We start from the raw sequence: 23,032 nt of genomic DNA, 5'->3' as shown, positions 1-23,032 counted from the left end.
AAAATGATGATATATAAATTATAGACACCTTTGTATATTAAACACCATCAATATTTAGTATTTTTCTCCATCTTTCTTTTCTTATTACTTGATTTCACATGTGATACTTACGTTTCTCTCTCCTTCCCTATCTAAACATTGAATAGATTTTTATGTGCCCTAATTCTTCCTTTTTTGTGTCTATCATTTACTCATTCTATATTTGACAGCAAGGTTAGAGAGAATCTAATTTGACTACATTGTATATCTATTTAGTGTATGTGCATTATGTCATGTTTAACATACTTTTATCCACGTTTCTTTTTATTATATAGAATGTACGGGCAATAAAAAGCCAAAAAAGTAATTAAGAATTCTCCAAAAACAACACTGACTATGGAATAGAATAATACAGATCTCTATTCTAAGAAACATTGTTCTGCTTTCTTTACATTCATTTGAAAATTTTGTTGCTGCACACATCGATCCATTGGTGACAAACCGACAATATGAACACATTTCCACGAATATGACATTCTTATATCCTTAGCTGAAGATCACAACTGTTTTATGTAGTTAGAGCAGTTTATAAAAAATAGTACAATTTCCATCCAGAGATAAACTAATACTGTATAGAATTATGCCAGTTCCCAGCAAGAGAGACCCTTTACAGTTAGATCCTCATTTTCAGCGTGCCAAAGATACCCGAGATTAAATACAGCTCAGAAAACAGCAACCACCTCCCATTTCAATACAAGGGTATGCCGATAATAAATAAAACATCAGCCAACCCGTTTAAGTTTCAAAGAATGATCTTTGGCTCGTGGTAGTGGTTTACAAAAATTGGGACTCCATGAAAACTATTATGTGCACAAGGAAAGCAACAATGCCTACAGCTAGCAACTCGGAGAAAGTGCCTATGAGGGAGCAGCTCACACTCATCTGTCCTGAATTGATGTATGCATCCTTGCTCTTGCTTGTAGCCAGAGAAACGTTTACAGCCAAGGAACCTGAGCACCAATTCAAGATTATGATTTATAACAAAGTAAAGGACTATTATATGCATGAAAGATACTGTTCCTTAGGTGAACTTACAATTATAATCGGCCCATCCAATTCGTTGATTAGCTAAGTCATATACAAATATCTTATCTTTTAGGACAAGATCTGCAAAAGAATGAAACAACTTAGTTGATAAACTCAATACTAAAAATATGGGACTACTTCACTTGCTGACCTGAGAAATTTGATGCATAATTGACACAAAATAAATGAAATTGCAAAATTAAGTCTCTAATAAAAATTAATTTGAATGATGACATGCCATCAACAGAATCTAACCTTTTTTCTAATCATATTTTAGAATCCCATTTGAATGTTCACTGAAAATAAACTATTATATTTTTCAAGGTTCTTTGTGTTAACACCTTTAGAGGTGTTTTCAGTTTTGCCAATCTCATAGTCAGTCTACTAAAAAGAAAAATGGAATACTGTTTTACTACCATAGAAGACAAGACATATTCATCGCTGAAGATTTTCTATGCTACTTTACTAAAGAGCCCATTTCATAATCAATTTTGAGAAAGTCAGTTTTTCTTCAAACTCTTAGCAGTTATTCTGTCTAAATAATTCTTACAGCTTCTAACCTCCTAAAATTGTGAATCCCCGCTCCACTTTTTGGAAGCCAATACACCACATTGCAGCACTATCCTGTGAAATCAAAGTAGCACACATCAGACTATTATCAGTGATATGCAATTCAAAAGAATTACTCCAACTTAGGCTAGATACAAGATGAAATAGTGTGACCAAACTAACAATAGACATACTTACAAGGAAACCATAATGCATGAGGTAATGTTCTGGATTCAAAACCATAGATGCTCCACCCATGAAGTTTAAACTGACTTGAGGAAATATATCACCTACACTGAATAAGCATAAATTCAAATGAGATCCTCAGAAACTGTAATAGGGCAAACCATTTGTATATGATGAAAGAATTTAAAGATCTTTGTTACAAAATTGAGGTTTAATTGAAATAACCTGTTTGATACCAGATAACACTGGTTTCCTTTTGAAATAATGGGTTTCGAAAACTGTGACACAGCAGCAGTTATCTACACAGTCATTTAGATATTCAACATCAATACATGATATATCTTTTCTTAAAAATATAAAATACAAGACAAATAAGCCATGTAAGAATTTGTATGCCTCTCTTCAACATATATTTTTGGAGTGAAAAATTGTTACAAGAAATTTACAATTTCATTCTGTCCAATGCATATTGAAGCATCAGGATATAGATGGCCATTAAAGTTCAAATTCTATCTGATAAATGATAACACAACACTACAGTAGTAGTCTTTGCCTTTAATCACATCCCATGTATCATGAAATGAAGATTTGGTGTTATCATTTTGACTTCTTCTGTAGATACTGGATTTTGGTAAAATAAAAAAGCTAAAAAGAAAATAGAAGTTCAATAACTAACACAAATTGCTCAACCTTAAATAATAAAAATATCAGGCTAGTTTTAAAGTTTGAGAAAATGCATTTGGAACAGAATTGAGTCCAACATGTAATTGGAAGCCCAAAAACTCTTGTTGGAGACAACAAACTGCAATAAGTCCAAAATCATGTTATGAAAGCTCAAACCCCAAGGTTCTAGCCAAAGTCAATAGTCAACTTGGTCAAAACCAATAATACAATCAATCATTGTATAGTGAGGATCTTCACTAATATATGGTAACAAAAGCTGAAGAAGTTCCTAAGAAATTTCCATAATAATGTTCACTATGGACACGCAACCTCTCTTCCTATGATAGCATAAAGTTACAACCCTCCTTATAACTTCATCATTGTATAGTGAGGATCTTCACCAATATATGGTAACAAAAGCCAAAGAAGTTCCTAAGAAATTACCAAGTCTCTTTGATTATGACTTGATCCTCATTTTCATGGTCTATAGATATATGGTTACTATTTCCATCTTCATACTTACTCTTTTACAATAGTGTGTGTTAAAAAGTTGCAGCAACTCCCCTGTTTTTGCAAAACAAAGACAGGGTTCTGCAGGGGTTATAAAAACTCTGGTATTTATGAAGTTGGCAATTAGTCAATATGATTTTCTCCTGTAGAGATTGTGTAAACAGATTAATGGAATGGGCATGTAAATAGCCTCTTACAGACTCATCATATATAAACCTTAAACCATCATTGGGGATTTATCATTTAGTTGAATAGGGACATATTTAAAATCGAGGACAGCCTCAAATTAACAGCCTAACCTTCTGGTTGAGAAAGAAGGTTTTTCTTTTACTCACATTACCATTTGTTATTTGTTATATTAAGAATGTAGATGGCCATGCCAGATTTTATGTACTCAAAGAAATACATTGAGAATAAAATCACAGAATTTTGCCACAGCAGCTGTAGTGCTGCAAAATTTCAAGTAAAAGAAGACTTACAGCATCAACAAAAGGATTGTAAGCTTCTTGAACAAGGTATGCCAATGTTGTGCCAGAGTCAACTATCGTTCCTTGATTGTTAGTTGTTGCAAATACATTTGAATCAATTGGGAGAAGTTGTCCATTGACAGCAATGCTCTGAAGATTTAAGTTGTAATGAGGCCTGAAATTTGATCAAGGAATTAGTCAAATACATAGCAATATACTGATATATAGAACTGCTGGTTATTTGACAACTGAGTAAGCAATATTACCTATTATATTCAATTCAAAAACTTATTTCATTATATTAAAACAAATTTGTTGTGTATTATCATTTATAGTCATTTTCAAAAATTTATTACACCAAACAAAAATATTTTTTTGCTGATTAAATAGTGCATAGTGCAGGGTTTGAAACCTGACAAAAGAAATTGAAAAATGGTTTTACCACTTCCAGGTTGATTCATGCCATTTACGAAGCCCTTCATGAAAACAAACAGTCTGGGTAAGGAGAGGGCGGAGCCATTCACAACAATATCACATTGGCAAACCAAGAAAGTTTTCTACTCCGCTAAAGGCATGGACTCGAATATACAAACTTAGAATACTGCCCAAAATCAGCATACTTGGCTAAATGCAATGAAGTAGAAGTCATTACACTTCAGAAAATTGCAATCAAGGTTTAAAAATGAGAATTTTATAAGCATTCCCCATAGATTGACATATTGCAACAAACAGTCAGAAACTTCGTGTAAGCTAGGGGTACAAAATGATGATTATTTAGTGTTTTTTTTAGATGTCAACTAGCAGTGCTGATTTTAAGTTTCGTTGAAATGTAACTGGCAAATTGTTATACTAAATTCCAGAGTGATTATCTTATAATATGTCCACCAACAGAGAAAAGAAAACAAGGAAAAATAATGCAGAAGAGAGAACATACAGTGATGGGACAAGAGGACTATAAACAATACTTGGCTCCAAAATTTCACCAAGAACTAGCACACCTCCTCCATTCTCTCCTCCTTTTAAGCAATGAGAGAACACTTTGGGTGTTACACCCCGTGATGACAATTGTGATATAACAGACAGAGCACCAGGGCCAAACCCAAAAATTCCATCAACTGCTTTATCTGTCTTGGTCAAATCCCCAGACTGGTAGGTGCTACACCTGTTCCCAAAACAATCATCCAAAAAAGTTCATTAAAATTAATATCGGAATAAATGAGCAAACTATCACAGCAGAAGGAATAGGTAAAATAGTGAACAACCTCAAAATAAACAGCCCATATTTTGTTACCTTTTCTCCCTTTTCAAAGAAAAAAAAAATTAAAATCTACCTTTTGTCAAGATTTTTATGCAGTTACTGTTAGCTTGATCCACAATATTATAATATTACAATGTTTGCTACTAATGAATTTCGGAACATAATCTTCACCAAAAAAAACTAGGCTCCTCTGACTCTGTGATCCAGCTCTAGCCTTTATAAGTTCCCAACCCCACAAAAGCATAAGGACTCACCCAAAAACGATGGTGGATGAAGAATTAGCAACCATAGACTGTCCAAGGAGGACCGTGTCAAAATACATTGTATCAGAAACATAATAACCAGTAGTCCCGCTTCCATCCCCATACTGAAAAGTATAGCTGCACTGATTAGCCTGAGAAGAGCATCCACTTGTCGCAGTTTGAACAGCATAAGAACATATCGGGTCTGCACAGGAAACAAGCGCAGCAGTGGACGAGCCAGCTGTGTCAAAGAAATCGAGTTCAATCTGTAGAGTGCATAACAAAAACACCAACAAGATGATCAAACCATTATACATAGTCTCATCTACAAAAACAAAAGTTAAATACTTAAATCAAATGACAAGAAGTAAAAGAATCAAGTTCTCACCCCCAACCCACTAGAATGAGGGCAATTACTGCAAGTAATGCAATTTATCCACAAGATGTCACTTCCAGTATCAATCTGAACGTAAAAATCTTTCGCAGGAGATCCCAACTTCACTTTGGTAAAATACAACCTGAACAAGAAAACTAAGATTAACCCCAAAGAGTATACAAGATTATATGGTACTTCTAAGTTCTAACTTTTTTTTTTTCTTTTTTTTTAGCAACCACGGTAATTAGGGCCTTTGGCTCCCCCAATAGAATCCCAAGGTATCCCCCACAAACTTCGGTTCTTTGGACCGGTTATGGACTAATCTTAGTCACACTTAAAGCTCTTCATTCCTCTCTAAGAGGGTATTCTGCGGGATCGAACTCAGGTTCTTTCCGCCAAGTGAGTAATACTCATTGGTTTTAAGTTCTAACTTGTTAGCCGTTAATATTATTATCATAAGATATAAAACAAAATCATATTATGATCTCAAATAAATACTCTATCTATTGTGGTTATTCCTCTCTCTTTCTGCTCTTACAAATAGGGAAACCAGAAAATGCGTAACGAAAATGGAAGAATAATAAAAAGAAAGAAAGAAAGAAATAGAGGAGGAAATTTGAAACGAAGCTGAAAAAGAATTACCCGTACCCAACGAAGTAAGGATCGGAGGTTCCTTGGACGGAGAAGTCGACGACGCCACCAACGACACCTTGCAAGATTCGACCGTGGCGTGCTCTGTCGCGAGCTCTCAGCGCCTCCAGCTCCACTTGCTGGTTCAGAGGAATGGCCCGTTCCAGAGGAAGAAAAGTCCCCGCCAAACCGCCGCACGACACCGTCGTCGCCGCTGCCAAGGTGGCTAACGCCAGAAACAGGGGAACACGACCCCGCATTTTGCTCTGCCTTCTCTTCAATCGCGACGACGACGCACTTGCTGCATTGAGTCTTTTACAGAGAGAAAGAGACTTGGTCTCCTGTTACTCACTTGTTAAGTCTTAACTGAATCAATATTTATTTTGATGGACCAATTTACAAATTCAAACTAAATTGAATATTTATCCTATTTATATTTATATAAACTGAAAATGGAACAATCAACTACGAAAATGTTAAAAAATTGAATCAAGATTTTTATATTTTTATCACTCACTTTTCTAAGCAAACGAACGTCTGAATTTATTTTTTTAATCATATTATTGATTTCAAGTAGTATACATTAATTTTGTGGATGATTTTTTTCCCCTTCTAATCAAGTAATTTTTCTTCTTAAGCTCAAACATGAAATCTTGAGGAAATCAAACTTAGTTTTACTTGAAGAATGACTTATTAATTTTGTGTGAATATTATTCTAAGAGATTTTCTTACTTTTTTTTGTTAGAATAAATGTTAGAGACAAAAAATAATAAATTTTTCATAGATGAAAGCCAAAACCTATTGGTTTCACAAAACTAAAAATAGTCATTTTATAGTGTGTTTGGATTTGATTAAAAGCCATGTGTATACTCTTATCTGAGTTTTGTTCTATAAATAAGCATTAATCATTTTGATGTCATTTTTTCTTATACATGTACTCTTCTTCCTGAGTGGGACATGTCGGGATCCCCACTTGAACATGAAAGAGACCGTTTAACCCTACTGTTTTTGGTTCATCGTTGAGGCAGCACAGTTTGATGATATTTAACCAAAACCAAATCATTGGTTTCACAGATCATTTACCAATCTTAATGCGATTGACCAGTGATCACAGGCACAATGTAGCAATTAGCAAAGTTGATTGTGGAATATACATCAAAGCATGCCTTGCGCAAACTTTTGATTGAAATTTGCATTTTGTCTGTGGAACATACCAATTACCAAGATTGAAAAAAAAAAAGGCAAAAAGATAGAAAGAGACTTGAGGAAACACAAATTTAATATTGATTGGCGGCATTATATAAAACAGCAACACCGTATTCTACTAGCCAAGTAATTAATAAGTTGTTACTGTTACAATTTTTTTATTTGTTACTGTGACTTTTTTTTCTTTAAATATTACTCTTAAAGATAAAGATTTAAATAAACAAATTACAGCAGATTTTTTTTTTATGACCTACGTATCTTTCTCAAAGGTAGAGCTATTATAGACAATATTTTTTCTTAAAAAGTACTTAACGAACTAGGAGTACATATTTAAAGCTCGACTTCAATGTAATAGTTACATTAAAATAATTTCACACCACTCATTCGGTTGCAAATTACAACAGATATGGTAATAAATCTGAATTATGTATTTACCAAAATAAAATCTGAATTAACGGTTCTTTCAGTTTTTACATTTTCTCTTTCACGAAATTTCAACGGGAACAGTACCCAAGAAAGGATGTCCCGTACCCGTTGTTCCGCACTGCCAAGGCAAGACTGTGCCACTGCCACTGCCACTGCCTCTTGCTCCATTGCAGTTGCTGAATGTGTTGGATTGGACTGTCTCGTGTTTTTCATTTCATTACTTTTCAATTTTTCTCTCTTTTTTTTTATTACTTTACTTATTTTACATATGTTGTTCTTCTTTTTTCATTTTTTTTCTTATCTTTTCTCTACACCCTGATTTTTACATCTCTGATGTAATTTCTCTATTCTAAACAAGTTTTCAAACATTATATTTGTGAGGATGCATATCCATCCAAACAAGCTGATACATCTATCTAATACCATTTTCTCACAAAGACCCATGCCTTTAGTTTTATTTCTTCTTCTTCTTTTTTTATAAAAAGTGCAATTCTTTCAACCCATTACACGTCAATTGAAAAATGCATTTTTCTGTTTTAACTTCTAACCATTGTCTATTTAAAACAAACGCAAACGGTTAATTAACTGTATCATTTATACGAACAATTTTACTTAATTGATTGGGTAGAGAAAATGTGAGAAGTAGATGTTACTTGTTTTTTTTATTCTTACAGGATAAAAAAATTATATCATTTATGAATATAAGAAATCTTGTAGCATAATGTAGATGTTTTGAATTTGAGATTTCTCAATATAAAAAGTGAATGTAGCATAGAAAAAATTGATAAATGTTCTCTCTCTTTCATGCGATGCGAGCTCTAATTCTTCTTTGACATCATTCCCATGCTTCTTTTATTTTTGTCGTTGATTTGATAGAAACTAGATTCTATTTGGTTTCTATAGTGTACCTTGTCAATTTCTGTACTGTAGTCATACTTTACAAAACTAGTTTTCGTAAAATTGGTGACACAAAAAAATAGTAAACAACAAATCATTGAGGAAGAAATGAAGTGCGAGAACTTACATGGAAAAAACAACGGAGTACAAGGTGGAGCAATGAAGGACAGAAAATGAGAAGATGAGACTTGGTGGGGGGTGTTCGTGTAAATTTGGAGGGTATTTTAGGTATATGCTTTTTTTTAAAATTAAGGGTGTGAAGAGTAAAAAGGGGCTGCTATTAATATTTTTCCCTTAATTGATTTAGTTAACCGTTTGATGCGAACTTCGGCGAGTTGAAAATTCCCAATTAATATGATAATTGATTCATATGACTAATTAATTATATCATAAAAAACTGAATATTGGGTTGCACGTCCTGAGCCGATAGTAGTGCTCTTCCACGTTTGTCAACAATTCAAGCACATTGCTTGTTTATATATATATACATATAGTTCTTTCAGCCATATATCCTTGCGAATCGAGGGAGAGAAAGATAGATAGAGAGATGGGATTTGTAGGAGCTTTGATGATCATTATTGCCTCAATGATAGTGTGTTGTTCCTCAGCTTTGGATGAATCGGGAGTCATTTACGTGGGTGGAAAAGTGCTGTGCCAGGACTGCACCAAGGGCTGGAACGAATGGGTAAATGGTGGCAACCCTATGAAAGGTATTGTAGCATTGCCATTGTAATCTTTTCCTACATATCATGTTCAATTCACATTTACCTCAGCTTGTAACTAATATAGCTTGTACTACCAGGAGTTAAAGTGTCCCTAACATGTATGGACAAGAGAAGTAGGGTTGTGTATTACACGAGTGATACAACAGATGAGTTGGGGCAGTACGACTTGACTGTGAAAAAGTACGTCTATGGCAAAGAATTGGATACAAAAGGATGCTCGGTGAGGTTGGTGTCGTCTTCAGATAATGTTTGCAATATCCTCACTGACTTTGGTGGTGGAAAGTCTGGCGTCAAGCTCAACTACCCAACATCAGTGTATCGCAGTTTGATCAAATACGTGCTCAACCCTTTCTATTACACCACTCCTATGTGCGATAAGCCCGACACTGACGGCTATGATGATTCTGGACCTAATAATCCCCAAGGACAAGGAGGCTATTACTAAGTAATGGGGATATTCTCACTTGTTTAAATATAAATGATTATTCTTGTTTCTCATTAACTTTTGCATGAATGAGTATGTAAACCTAAAATTTGATGACAGGAAAAAAAAAATCAAGTTGTGCCCCACTGCTCCTTCGTACAAATACATGATGTAATGATGAAAACTTATTATCTACAATATTTCTCCAACAAATTGAACCTGTTTAACAATAGTTTTCTTTTTCCAAAAGAAAGTTCAACTTATGTATCTACTATTATATAACAACACAAATGCCGAGTCCAGCCAAAATGCTAACATAAAATGGGTTCTGAAAAACTTGCAATTTCTGCTAAAGAAAAGAAAGTCGTTTATATAAAAAAAAAGTCATTGCATTTTTTTTACATTTTACAAAACAACAGTAAATCCTATATCGGCGATGATGATCTCATAGCCTATCACAAACCAGAAAAATAAATGCAAGTCCATACCTCATCCCAAGTGGCCTGAAACCACTTGACAATGTCAACACAATGAACAATCTCAGGCTCTACAATATGAACAATCTCATTGATAGTAGATGGTTCTATCCCAACGACTGCAACTTCTATATAATTGGTGGCAAATATCTTTGACCAATGATAACTATTGACAATAGTGAACTAAAAATCAAATACATACTTGCCAAAACCAGTTTTAATTTCTTAATATTTCGTGTTGTGCTTATACTGTTGATGTTTTAGCAGCAAGATGTACAAGAGTTTTCCTGTGGTAAGTAGTACGTAGCTTCTTGTACTTTTGCAAAAAAGCAGCAAGGTCTATCTCTCTGTCAAGGAGATGCTGGTGCAAGTTTTCAGATTCCTCGTCAGTCTTATTTGCAGACTCTGCAAAAATATTATATAGTTTATCATATTTGTGACCTAGCCAGGGTTTCAATAGTAATAAAATTGTGATCACTAGAACTATTGCAGCATACTACAATTTCAAATCATACCTTGGATCCTTTGGAGAAGGGATGCTGGGGAATTCAATTTCAACATGTCTTCTTTCTGCTTCTCAAGCTCATTTAATTTCTCCTTAGCAGCAGCTAACTCAGTTGTTCGAATTATTCTACACTGTTTCCATGGGAGGAAGAAGAAAAATTCAGTAGTCAGCAATGAATTGAAAAGAAAAAAGCATACTAACCATAGGATTGTATTCTTACTTGATTCCTAAGTTCCATGATGCGAGGTTCCTTTTGAAGATTTTCCTCTGTAGTAAAGGCAAAGATTGAGAAGCTCTGCTACAATTTAATTATAGGCCGACCATTAAATAAAAAATTAAATAACTCACCTGCAAGCTGTAAATTCTCCTTGCAAAGTTCATCTTTCAGCTGACAAGTCAATAAGACAAAAAAAAAGTTATAATACAAGTAGATACAAACTCCAGCATCAGCAATAAAAAACCAAACCAACAGCAGAGAAATTTGTATGCAACAGTAGGACAGCAACTAAAATTTTTCCAGTATACTTGGGTGGAACCACTTGTGCATCAGTGCACAGTTCATTAGTTGAAGATTACTCCAGGTGTTTGCACATGTATATTGGCATGTAAGTATGTAGCTTTGTCTACGTACGAGTCTATATTATATATAAGAGGAAGTGCCCAGCATTAGACCTTTTGCCATGTGGATTTTGACAGTGCCATTTGACAAGAGCCAACACTTTTAATTGCATCATTAAGGGGTTGTTAGTAAACTACCACTTATTTTTTTGAACGTAGTGTGATAAGAAGTTCCACCTTAGAGAGTATTTTAACAAATCCAAGTTGTAACTTGCAATACTCCTAGAAAACAAGTGGGAATATATTAGCACCATCCCACTTGTTTTTTTAGAACAATTAATAATTAGGCCAGTTATAACTTTGGAGTAGTTTAACAAATACAGAGTTAGGAATGCACTCCTTACAATAAAAAAAGAGAGTATATATCAAGTATTAATAAATCCCATAATGTCCGAAGGTATAAAACAATTCACACTCTTAAAGACAATAAGGATCAAGGTGGAATACTACATGCAACTGAACTCCATCAGAACAGTATATATAGGAACAAAAAAACTCTCAAGTGTTCATTGCACAAGATGCACTATGAAATCATTTTAAAGAAAATATAAAGAGCTACTGATATTGTATATCCACTTATCTAGATAGTCTAATAGAGGAATTTCCCTGGGATGGATGTGAAAACAGTCAGGACCAGGAACCTACTAGCTACCCTAAGGCTTTAGCACTACAATGAAATCAATAATTTTTCATCTTATAATGGGGATGGGGGGTACTCTTTCAACTCCATTGAGAAGAATTTGAAATCGACTAACAAAATGCAGCAAACTCTGCAGTTCAACATAACATACCAGTTCCAAGGTAATAAATCACTAGAAATTAGAGTAAAGAAATGAAACTTACATTATTTTGAATCTTGACCTGATCAAGCGAATGCAAAAACTGTTGATACGCATCTTTGTCAGATAAAAGCTTCCGCAACTCATCAACACTGCAATTTATAAAGAGCAGAAAAAATAACTAAGATCGGCATATTTGGAAAATTTGAACAATTCACATTTCACAACATCAGAGTAAGTAGAAAGTACTAATTGTACGACTAACAGCACCCTTCCTAACTATTTTCCATTTACAAATCAGATACAACTAAAACCATGAAAAGCGAATAAACGATGAAAACTCAAACCTCTTGTCCTTCAAAACGGCAATAACTGCAGCAGCTTCGGAAGGTGGAACATGAGACGAAGGCCTCTGCGATAATGAAGAAGAAGATGCAGTCGGTGTAACAGGCCTCGATGAAGTAGGTGAACTCACCACCGATGGCGGATACCACGACTGTGACTGCGAAGAACCATCCTGCGATTGTTGCTCTTGTGATCCCCTGCGCACAATCGGAAATTCATATATGCTATTAATCTCTACCAAATCAGAAATTCATATATGCTATTAATCACTATCTAATCGGAAATTCATATAAGCTATTAACTGCTATTAAATCGGAAATTAGGTTTATTATTATTGTCGTTGTTCTACTGAAAGTTTGGTGTGGTGTGATCAAACACGCAATAGCAATTAAATTGGCTGAAAAGATTAAAATGAACGGAATAAAACTTCCGTCCTATTGAATGGATCCAAACAATCCAAGCACAAAGAGACGAATATAAAATTTAATTTAAATTAACTGACGTTTTTAGGAGCGTAACGAATAATTACCAGAATCTGAACATTGCTAACTGGTTCCGAATTGTTGATTCAGCAACGATGAAACCCTCGAGATTTCAGAGACGGGAGCGAGAAGGAAACTTAGGAAAGTGGGAACAAAACTTGGTTGCTTCTTAGAAGTTGGAAAATGGCTCTATTTTTTAATTTTTAGGCAAGAAAACCATTTTGGGTCTTGGGCCTGACTGTTTGCCTGGGCCCACGTTCCAGTTTGATCCAATAAGGATTCCCGGGCCTGGCCCATTCATCTTTTGCCAAGCCAGTTTGAATCTTCAAATGTATAAACTTTTTTGGTTAGCACTTAAAATAATTTAAAATTAATTTTAACAAATTCAATTTTATTGATGTACTAGTATAATCGTATACTATAAAGAGTACAAAATGTAGTCAAACACTTCTTAATTTAACGTTACAATTATTCTCTTTTTTTTCTTCTATTTTATAGGTACATTTCACACGCTAATTGTATAACTAAAACTAAATAAATAAATTCTCTCAATTATCTCAAATTATCCTCCATTATTGGTATATTTCATTTTCTTATCAATATATTTTCTTTAATCTCTATTTCTAAATTAAATTTTCATAATTATTTTAAAGAAATTGTCTATTAGATAATCTTATATCATAATTTAAATTATATATGATAAATATGAAATATAATTTATATATTTTAATCCTCACATATTTTCATTTTTTTTAATTTTCACTCATTCTATTTTTCTTTTCTTCATACCAAATAGATAGTGTGATAGAAATAGAAAATGTGAATAAAATAAAAAATTGAAGGCATTTGATTGAATAAAAATATGAAAGAAATAAAGAAAGAGATAGAAATATGATGAAAGTTATTAGGTAAAAATAGAATGAAAAAAATACTACTAAGCCTCACCCTATTTTCACTTTACTTTTATTTTTATGATACCATTTTTTTAACATTTTTATGATACAAATAACTAATATTATTTTTATCATTCCTGTTTTTTGCTTTCTTTATCCTATTTCCATCCAACCAAATACTGTGCAAATAATTTTAAATTGGCAAATTCAAGGGGAAGTACAAATTAATAATTTAGATCAATCCTTCCTGACATGACATTTTGTCTACATTCTACATGAAGGTATGCAATTTATATACTGAAAACAAGGTTTTAACTTCCGATTCCGCGGCCTAAAAAATACTGTAATAAATAAAGAATTTAATCACCAATACACTGAATAAAATAAAATAGTATTTAGTAATAAAAAAATAATAGTCAGAAAACAAAGGTATATACTCTTTTGATAAAATACCCTTTTTATATTAAATTATACTATTTTTTTTATAGAATCAATTATACTAAATTTAAAAGGAGTACTTTAGTAATATTTTTAGTCAACGTAAGACCATCCACGTATTAAGATTGAACGTACGGGTGACAAATCATAAAAATTAAATGGAGTATTTTTGACAAGTTATTCTGCTGATTTACAACTTATTTTAATTAAAATAAATTTATTTGGTTGATATTTTACTTTAAATATCATGAAAAAATAAATTACCAAAATTCTTATCTTCTAAATTATTTACCAAAATGCTTATTTTTCTCATGATTCACGAAGAGAAATCAGATTCTCCATAGTTTATTTACTCCTTATTTGTGTATAAATTTTTAAAATTATGTTTTTAGTCTCTCAAATATATTAAGGAGTTTGATTCTCATAGTCTTTCAAATAAAAATTTATATTTTTTAGTTATCAAATTCAAAAATGATTTGTTTTAGTGTTGCATGCTAGAAATTGAAGGACTAAAAAATAAGTCTCGTGCCCTGGCTAGTCAATCATTGAATTAATTTTTCATGTTATTTTTATTATTTTTATGAACTTTTTTGTTTAACTATATATAAGTTGTGTTTTAAAATTTTTGTGTGTAAATTTAAGGTATTGAATCAATTAAAAAATGTATCATTGTTTCTAAAGAATCATGTAAACTCATTTTAAAAACATGAGAAACTAAATTTAATATTTTAAAAGTTAAAAGACAAAAAATAATATATTGAAATATAAAAGACTAAAAATATATTTTAGCGTGCATAAAAAATATACTTTAATAAGATAAGAGGACATACACACATATATAGTATATTAAATACAAAAAAGAAATATAGCAAAGTAAGTTATAATAATTATAAAATTAACTAAAACATTAGTCCTAATTGATAATAAGCTAACATTAGATTATTTCCGATAGCATGGGTGTGGGAGCCACCAATCTGTGATGGTGGATGAAAAAATAAATGATAGTATAATAAAGCTAGGGTAGGTAAATAATGGTATTTGTTGAGGCCATACGTAGCCGAGCTTCAAGAGTTGTATTGTGGCAACGTAGAGACGCAACGTAAGCGCCAAAGAACATCTCCAAACATCCAACGGTTGTTGCCTTCCCTCGCTCACCGCCTTCAATCTCATCCATCCAATCCCCTATTTCTTTATTCCCCCTTTGTCCTTATACTCTTTAGCGTTGTTGTGTAGTTGAATTCTAAGTTGAAGGTCGTTTATTATTCTCTTTTGGTCTTTCTCTCCCTCGCCATTTTCATCTGCAGCACCTTGCTTCCTAGCTCTCTCAATCCACAATTATCTTTTCAACAATTGAATTCCATCACCATTCTTCACTCGCCCATTGAACCACATTATTATTATTATTATTATTATTATTATTAATTGTTAATTTATATCATCCACCGGTACCGACAATGGTATAGATTTATTTATAAATCTATATATTTATTTTCATGTATCTATCTATGCGTGCGTGCTGGTCTCAGATTTTTTCTTTATGTCCCTGAATTGATGTTTTATAGAATGTCCATTTTTCCAACAATGGGATTTCAGCAGGACACAGTTGTTCTGATACCTCCTTGGCTTGAACAACTTCTTCACACACCCTTCTTCAACGTGTGTCGGATTCACGCTGACGCCGCTAGAAGCGAATGTAACATGTTTTGCATAGATTGCAATGGTGAAGCCTTTTGCTTTTATTGCCGTTCTTCAAGACACAAAGATCATCAAGTCATTCAGGTGGGTGGGGTATTGTTGCTAATGAACACTGCTTGCATATTCATCTATCAGCATTTAATTTTCCATTACTCTTTTTTTTTTTCTGGATTTATATAATATAATATAATATAATACAGTTGAACAATGGAGCTGATTTTACAATGTTTGAGAGAATAATATAATGTATGTAAATGTAAAGGTCATTTTATTTGTCTTCATATTATTTTCATCCTTATTTAATTTGTGAGGTTGTTATTGATGATTAATTAGATAAGGCGATCTTCCTATCACGATGTAGTGAGGGTCTCAGAAATCCAGAAAGTGTTGGACATCAGTGGAGTGCAGACATATGTAATCAACAGTGCTCGAGTTTTGTTCCTGAATGTGAGGCCTCAGCCAAAATCTGGAAAAGGAGTAGCTCAGATTTGTGAGATTTGTGGAAGGAGCCTCTTGGACCCAGTTCGGTTTTGCTCTTTGGGATGTAAGGTGAAATATTATTTTTAATATCATTGTGTTAAGAAAAAAATTATTGTTCATTTCATTATCAGCATGCACATCTTTCACAACTCAATCATCCTCATCATATGGGTATAACACCCACCACCCATACATCATCACCTACATTTGAAAGCCCATCGCCATCATTCACCATCATAATTATATTCCCTCTACTTTTGAATATTCATCATGTCTGAGTATAACAATATCACGCTGACATTTTAATTAAATTTTAATAGTCATAATGTCTTTCAAAAAAAAAATTAATAGTCATAATCATACTAATAGTTAAAAGCATGAGTTTTGTATTTATTTTAGTTTTAATTATCAGGCAGTATTGTTGGGAACATGGCGTGACATATAATTAATGTGATCATTTTAATTAACTATATATTGGTTTAATTTGATGGTATTAATAATACTTTTATTTTTATAGCTTGAAGGAATAAAGAAAAATGGGGATGCAAGCTTTGCTTTGGATGGTAGGAATGAAGAATTGACAATGGATACTTCAAGGGGATCAGTCTCGTCAAGACAGCAAGAAGAAGGATTGCGTGAAGGTTCAACACAAGACATGTATTCATCCACGCCTTCTCCACCTTCTTCAAATGCAAGGAGAAGAAAAGGCATTCCTCATAGGGCACCTTTTGGCTCCTAATTAATCCCAATGGTTATTCCTTCTATATACCCTCCAAGTTGGTACATATTCAATATTCAGCATCATCTACATTTTTTTTACTTGTAATATACAACCCTCTCTGGTGGGAAGCCTCGTGATTATAAAATTTTTCAATAAAAATAATGAAAAAGAATAGGAGCCTTTAGAGGGGGGGTTTGTCCAAGGTCCGTGATGTGGGAAAAGAAAGGGTATATAGGAAAGTTACCTCTTTTCGGGTCTAGGTCCCAAAAAACAAATTCCCCCTTGTGAAGATTCAATAATGCATAATTGTTGTGGGTGTATACGTAATTAAGGAATAAAAACGCAAGTCTTTGGAGAGTCCGTTTTATAGTTTTCAATGGCCCACCATCCACATGGACCGTTTACATAAAGATAACCACAACTTTTTATATCTTTTGTATTTTTATTTATTTAATTTTATTAATTCGTGTGCATGTAATTATGTAAATTAACGGGGACAAATCAACTTTCTATTTATCATTGCCAATTTCGTAGAGCTCAATGAAATAATCACATTTTCTCTAAAAAGTAAAAATACTGCTTTTCTTCTCTATATTCGCCCGCTAATTTCTTTGGTTCTTTAACTGATTTTCTTTTTTCCCTAGGGAATTCAAGGGAACAGTGTAACCGTAACAAATGTGAATGATTAGTTGTGCTTATGCTTTATTATTGCGTAGCGACTTTTTCTCTTCTTATTAAACTAATGAGACAAGGCAATTAGGTAGGAGCGCTGGAAATTTGAAGCCTCAATAAAAACAAAAACTCATGGATCTACCTTTATCCTAAATTAATAAATCTATACAAATAAATCAACAATTGAATTTAGGTCATAACATCATCATACTTCAAAACAAGCATATGCATCATGTCGGGCTCGGTCGAATCCAGTAAGATAATTAGGTTGTTGTATTTCATAATTAGTCATAGGTTTTAGACTTTCAGTTCTCATTCAACTTCTTAGGGAGAAATTGGTATGTAATTTTAGAAAAAAAATTAACATTATTTCTCATGAGTGCTTCAATTTTTTTTTTTTATATATCTATTAGAGATGTTTAAGGATTGATTGGATTGGATTTAAGCAAAATAAAAAATAAAAAAAATCTCTCAATCCAATTGTTAAAAAATCTGATTTGATTCAATAAAAAAATGCAGTTTGGATTTGGATTGGATGATTCACATTTTAATTTTTTAATTTCAATTACTAGATATGTTTAGATCTAATTATTAAATTATATATTTGATATATATATGTATTGCATACATGTAAAAAATGACTATTTTTCAAATTAAACACATATTCTTAAATCTTAATTATCAACAAGTACAAGTTTAAAAATGAAAATTTAGTAACTCATAGGACAGGGTTTTAATTTTTAAAGTAAAAAAATAAAAATTTATCATTCGACATGCATGCATATATAATTCCAATAAAAATACCCTGTTCGATGTTCGTTACTTTTTAGTTATCACTTTAAAACGTCGTCCTTTGTAATTTGCATACCTGCATCTGCATGTCTTCAAGAACATATATAAATTTAAGAACTTACATATGCCATCATTCCTCCAAAGCAAGGGTTGATAATGATGAGAGCAAGAAATCAATAAACGGCGCAATAAATGTTTCAGAAAAACTGGTCACCGAAAAGATCGATGTGCATGTGAATGTGTCAGAAAATACTCCATGATTATGGTGTTCCTTCGTAATTATAATAACTCTGAAAGATGGTGAGTATACTATTGAAGATCAATATGATGAAAGGTTATATTAAATTTGAATCTATATTATTTACGAGAAATATGTGCTTGAACTTATTTGTTCGATCGAAGAGAAGAAGAACCATCTACACTAGCTAATTAGACCGGTCATGATTCATTGTACATTCAATTTGGAAGAATCACATTGTATCTACCACTTGCAGTAGTACTGTTCCGAAACTGCGAGAAGGATCTCATCAACACCGAAGACATGTGATCAAGGTGCCTACTACGCGATCTTGATCTATAGTTATAGTACTGACTCGTCATGATCAGCCCTTTGGTAGAAGAATTAGAAGAGGTGAAAGCCTCTCCTAGTTGATCTCTTTGTATGGTAATGGCAATATACGAAGATGTCTGATCCAAAGGCAAGGACCTTTTCAAACCCATCATCACCAAACCTCGTGGCTTTCTCCGCATGTGCGACGAGAGAGAGTGCGTGTGAAGCAACATGGGGTGTGGCCTTTGTAATCTTGGGGTGTAACCACTGACATCATCATCATTCATCAATGTATGGTGATGATCACATGAAACATCCCCATGCACATGAAAGACCCTTTGTCCGTTTCCCACATTTTCTATCAACTCGCAATCACAAGTGATTGCTGAGTGGCAAAAGGGGCAATTGGCATGGTCCATGAACCATGCATCGATGCATGGTTACAAGAAGGCAATAATCTCACCACATCCCCATCCTCCCATTGCCCCAAACTAATGGAGCATTCATTAATGGCATCACTTGTTGTTTTTGTTGAGATTGAGAAAACCGGGATTTTGTTAAGGATGTCCTCTTGCACCCACTCGTTGTACTTGATGCAGCTTCTTCTTGTGTTGTTGTTGTTCCTTCGTTGCGTTGTCTGAGGCCTAACGAAATACCTAAAGAGGATGCAATGGTACACTGATTAATTTCGGATTAATTTGGTGTACGTCCATGCCTAGCTCCTCGATCATAGCGGGCTTTAACTTTTAACCTTTAGCAATTTGTCGCAGGACAATGTGTTGTTGTTGTTGTCGTCGCCGTCTTTGCCATTTGATGCTCCATGTCGAATTGGTTGAGGTTGTGGTTAGATAAGAAATAAATGTTTGCATCATGTGTTGGGGTATTGGTTTAGGTTTCTTTAGCTTTGAAGGGTTACTAAAGATGGGTTCTGTTGGGTTGACTGCTTAATTCAAGTGGAATTTGCTCGGTACACATACTATATTAGTCCTACATTTTTGAACCTACTCTAGAGGGCATTGTTGGTGATGTATTTTGACAAGTGTAATTGTGTTCTTATATATATATATATATATATATATATATATATATGATGAAGAGAAAAAGGGTTTTGGAACAACTCAACTTCAATGAGATAATTAATTAAGAAACGAAACTTATAAAAAAATTGGGATTAATTTTCTGCCCATTTTCTTAACTGTGTCCCTCAATACCTACTTTTGTTTTTTTTTATTAAATTTTAAACAATTGTTATATAATTAGTCACTAAGTATCAAAATCCAGTTTGAGCTATTTGGATTGGGCCGATCCTAATAATATTTCAGTGTGAGAAAATGGATCTTTCTTCCTGCACACTATCAATCTCATCCTACACCCCCGTTAATTTTAAAGCATAGTAAAACTCAAAAATACCCTCATCTTTCTCACTTCTCTTCTTCTTTCTTTACAGAACCAGGAGATTTGAACTGGTGGCAGTAGCGTGCATCTATTGGCGGTAGGAATGTTGACAGTGCGGTTTGGTTTGACTTTTAAAACAGAAATCATCTGAAACAAACTTAAAAGTTATAGGCAGCTTGATTTGAATATAATATTAAATCCGACTCAATCTTTTGCAATTTAATTTGGATCAATTTTTACGGATTTTAATATTTTAAATTTTATCTTTGTATCATTTTTTGTATATTTCAGTAACATAATCGAGAATGCATATATCAAGCATGAATCAACAACAGGAAGCATTGCCATTTATACAAGTGGTAAAGAATAAACCACTGAAAATTCTTACTGGTCCTGGATATTTGAATCAAATAATAATATAATTTTTCTAAATTGTTGTTTTCATTAAAATAAATAAATAAATAACTACATGCATATTTTTCATTTATCAATATTATAGCAAATTGCAGTACACTGATTGAGCAGCGTTTAGAGAATTACCTAATATAATATGATCAAGCTGCAATCATATTTAGATATTAAAAATCGGTTTTGACTTTCTTTTTGAATAAAAGTTCTGTTTTATGCTCACTCAAACCAGCAAAATCTTTATTTTTTCCACAGATAAATTCATAGATTTAGTTCTTAATTTGTTTTTGCACATGCCATAAGAAACAACCACAAAGGCTTTCACCCAATCACAAAAGCAATTGAAAGTATTATAATAAATATAAATATTTGCAATTTAATTTGGTTTAGTTTGATTTTTCAAATACCAATTGCAAATTGAACCAAACCATGCAATTTACTAAAAAATTAATCCAAATAAAACCAATATATATTGGTTCAGTTGAATTCAAGTGTTAGGATTGTTTATCTTAATTTTATGGGTTTCATAATTTCACAAAAATTTAAGTATTTTACTTAAAAATTCACTTTAATATTAAGGTTGTTAAAATATTTAACTTAATTTTGTGGGTCCTACTTATAGTACAAATAAATAAAGTTTGTATAAGTAACTTCATGTTATTTAATTTGTTGTAATGAAAAAAAAAAAGCAGCATTACTTAGAGTTAAACAATTGTTAGAGATGCTGTAAGAATGGTTAACATGAGTCTTAAGGTTAGCAAGAGAGTGAAAAAAAAACGTAAATAATCATGTGTGAATATCTGTCAATTTTTATTGTAGTTGTTGTGTATAATAATAACAATAAGAATCAAAGTCCTCATATATACATTCACATCAACTCCTACCACCAGGCTGATCCGAGTGAATTGATTCCTTTAAACCTTAACTTTATGGAATTAATAATATTAAAAAATTTATTGAAGAGTTAGGACTTAGGATCGATCTCATTCGGTGATAATATCACTTGAGAGGATTTTTTTTTTTTTTATGTTTAGGTTGTGAAGAAAATATGATTCATCATCATCTTTTAATACAATTAAATACTTAAATTTTTCATCTACTTTTTATATTATAAAAATTGCAATAAATATGTTTTTTTGTTATTTTAATTTATTTTTTATCTATATAATAAATACAAATATTTTAAATAGTAAATAATAAAAAGTGTTTATTACCACTATAATGAATTTATTATCACTTTATTCAATTAAATTTTATAAAATATAACTAAGTTATTAATTTGATTAAAATAAATATATTTTAAATATAATTTACTTAAATAGGAATGTTACTTTAAAGTCTTGAAGCATAATTTTTTTTTGTTTTACAACTTTTTTATATATTTTTTTATAAAAATTATAAATAATTTTTAATTTAATTATTTGGTAAATGAATTTATTTTTACTTTTTTAATTTTATTTAATATTTTTTTTATATTTTTGTATATTTTTTTATTTAATATATTTTCTATATATAATATCTTCTATATTTTTTTGATAAGATTTTATTTAATATTATCAATATTTTTTATATTTTTTTATTTAATATATTTTCTATATATAATATCTTCTATATTTTTTGATATAATTTTATTTAATATTATCAATATTTTTTGTATATTGTTTTATTTAAATATACAAAATAATATAGATAATATTAAATAAAATCATATAAAAAAATATAGAAGATATTAAGTATAGAAAATATATTAAATAAAATAATATACCAAAAATTTAGAAAATATTTAATATAGAAAATATATTAAATAAAAAAAATTAAATAAAACCATATAAAAATATATATAAAAAATTAAATAAAAATAAAAAAATAAAAATACATTCATTTATTAAATAATTAAATTAAAAATTTATTTACAATTTTTTTTAAGAAATATAGGAAAGTGTAAAAAAAATTATGCTTCACAACTTTAAAGTGATAAAAAATAAAAAAATAAAACTTAGGACTTTAAAGTTTTAAAACAAAACAAAAAAAAATCTTACAACTTTAAAGTTATAATTTTAAATAAAAAAATAAGTTAAACTCATAAAATATTTTACAATTTTAATTAAAAAAAATAAAAATCATAACAAATATTGAGACTTTCGATCTAGAACTCATAA

At 31.7% G+C, this 23,032-nt stretch overlaps 4 protein-coding genes across 6 annotated transcripts; 2 read left to right on the top strand and 2 right to left on the bottom strand.

Moving 5' to 3' along the window:
• Positions 1 to 497: 497 nt before the first annotated feature.
• Positions 498 to 6,316, bottom strand: LOC114407137 (aspartic proteinase-like protein 2). Of its 2 annotated transcripts, none has more exons than XM_028370117.1 (10): positions 5,959 to 6,316; positions 5,329 to 5,458; positions 4,953 to 5,206; positions 4,375 to 4,602; positions 3,453 to 3,615; positions 2,026 to 2,099; positions 1,813 to 1,909; positions 1,626 to 1,689; positions 1,075 to 1,146; positions 498 to 989 (listed from the first exon to the last, which is right to left on the bottom strand). In XM_028370117.1, the coding sequence occupies exons 1-10, from the start codon at positions 6,204 to 6,206 to the stop codon at positions 814 to 816; spliced, it is 1,506 nt and encodes a 501-aa protein (XP_028225918.1). In that variant the 5' UTR covers positions 6,207 to 6,316; the 3' UTR covers positions 498 to 813. The 2 variants fall into 2 exon arrangements, with proteins under 2 accessions (XP_028225918.1, XP_028225919.1); XM_028370118.1 differs by having other exon boundaries at positions 5,965 to 6,316.
• Positions 6,317 to 8,988: 2,672 nt separating this feature from the next.
• On the top strand, positions 8,989 to 9,834 carry LOC114407136 (olee1-like protein). Its single transcript, XM_028370116.1, has 2 exons — positions 8,989 to 9,185; positions 9,278 to 9,834. Exons 1-2 carry the CDS (start codon positions 9,023 to 9,025, stop codon positions 9,643 to 9,645), a joined length of 531 nt encoding a protein of 176 aa, XP_028225917.1. The 5' UTR covers positions 8,989 to 9,022; the 3' UTR covers positions 9,646 to 9,834.
• A 140-nt stretch (positions 9,835 to 9,974) lies between these two features.
• On the bottom strand, positions 9,975 to 13,013 carry LOC114407135 (vacuolar protein-sorting-associated protein 37 homolog 1-like). The gene is made up of 7 exons (XM_028370115.1): positions 12,877 to 13,013; positions 12,350 to 12,544; positions 12,067 to 12,154; positions 10,954 to 10,993; positions 10,826 to 10,872; positions 10,616 to 10,736; positions 9,975 to 10,505 (listed from the first exon to the last, which is right to left on the bottom strand). The coding sequence occupies exons 1-7, from the start codon at positions 12,888 to 12,890 to the stop codon at positions 10,345 to 10,347; spliced, it is 666 nt and encodes a 221-aa protein (XP_028225916.1). The 5' UTR covers positions 12,891 to 13,013; the 3' UTR covers positions 9,975 to 10,344.
• Positions 13,014 to 15,379: 2,366 nt separating this feature from the next.
• On the top strand, positions 15,380 to 17,575 carry LOC114407134. Of its 2 annotated transcripts, XM_028370114.1 has the most exons (4): positions 15,380 to 15,617; positions 15,723 to 15,939; positions 16,189 to 16,404; positions 16,853 to 17,575. In XM_028370114.1, the coding sequence occupies exons 2-4, from the start codon at positions 15,724 to 15,726 to the stop codon at positions 17,072 to 17,074; spliced, it is 654 nt and encodes a 217-aa protein (XP_028225915.1). In that variant the 5' UTR covers positions 15,380 to 15,617; position 15,723; the 3' UTR covers positions 17,075 to 17,575. The 2 variants fall into 2 exon arrangements, with proteins under 2 accessions (XP_028225915.1, XP_028225914.1); XM_028370113.1 differs by having other exon boundaries at positions 15,380 to 15,939.
• The last annotated feature ends 5,457 nt before the right edge of the window (positions 17,576 to 23,032 follow it).

Source organism: Glycine soja, chromosome 3, assembly GCF_004193775.1.
Source record: "Glycine soja cultivar W05 chromosome 3, ASM419377v2, whole genome shotgun sequence".
Classification (NCBI taxonomy): Eukaryota; Viridiplantae; Streptophyta; class Magnoliopsida; order Fabales; family Fabaceae; genus Glycine; species Glycine soja.
The sequence above is the reverse complement of the archived record's forward strand: the minus strand, read 5'-3'. Positions and strand labels throughout refer to the sequence as shown.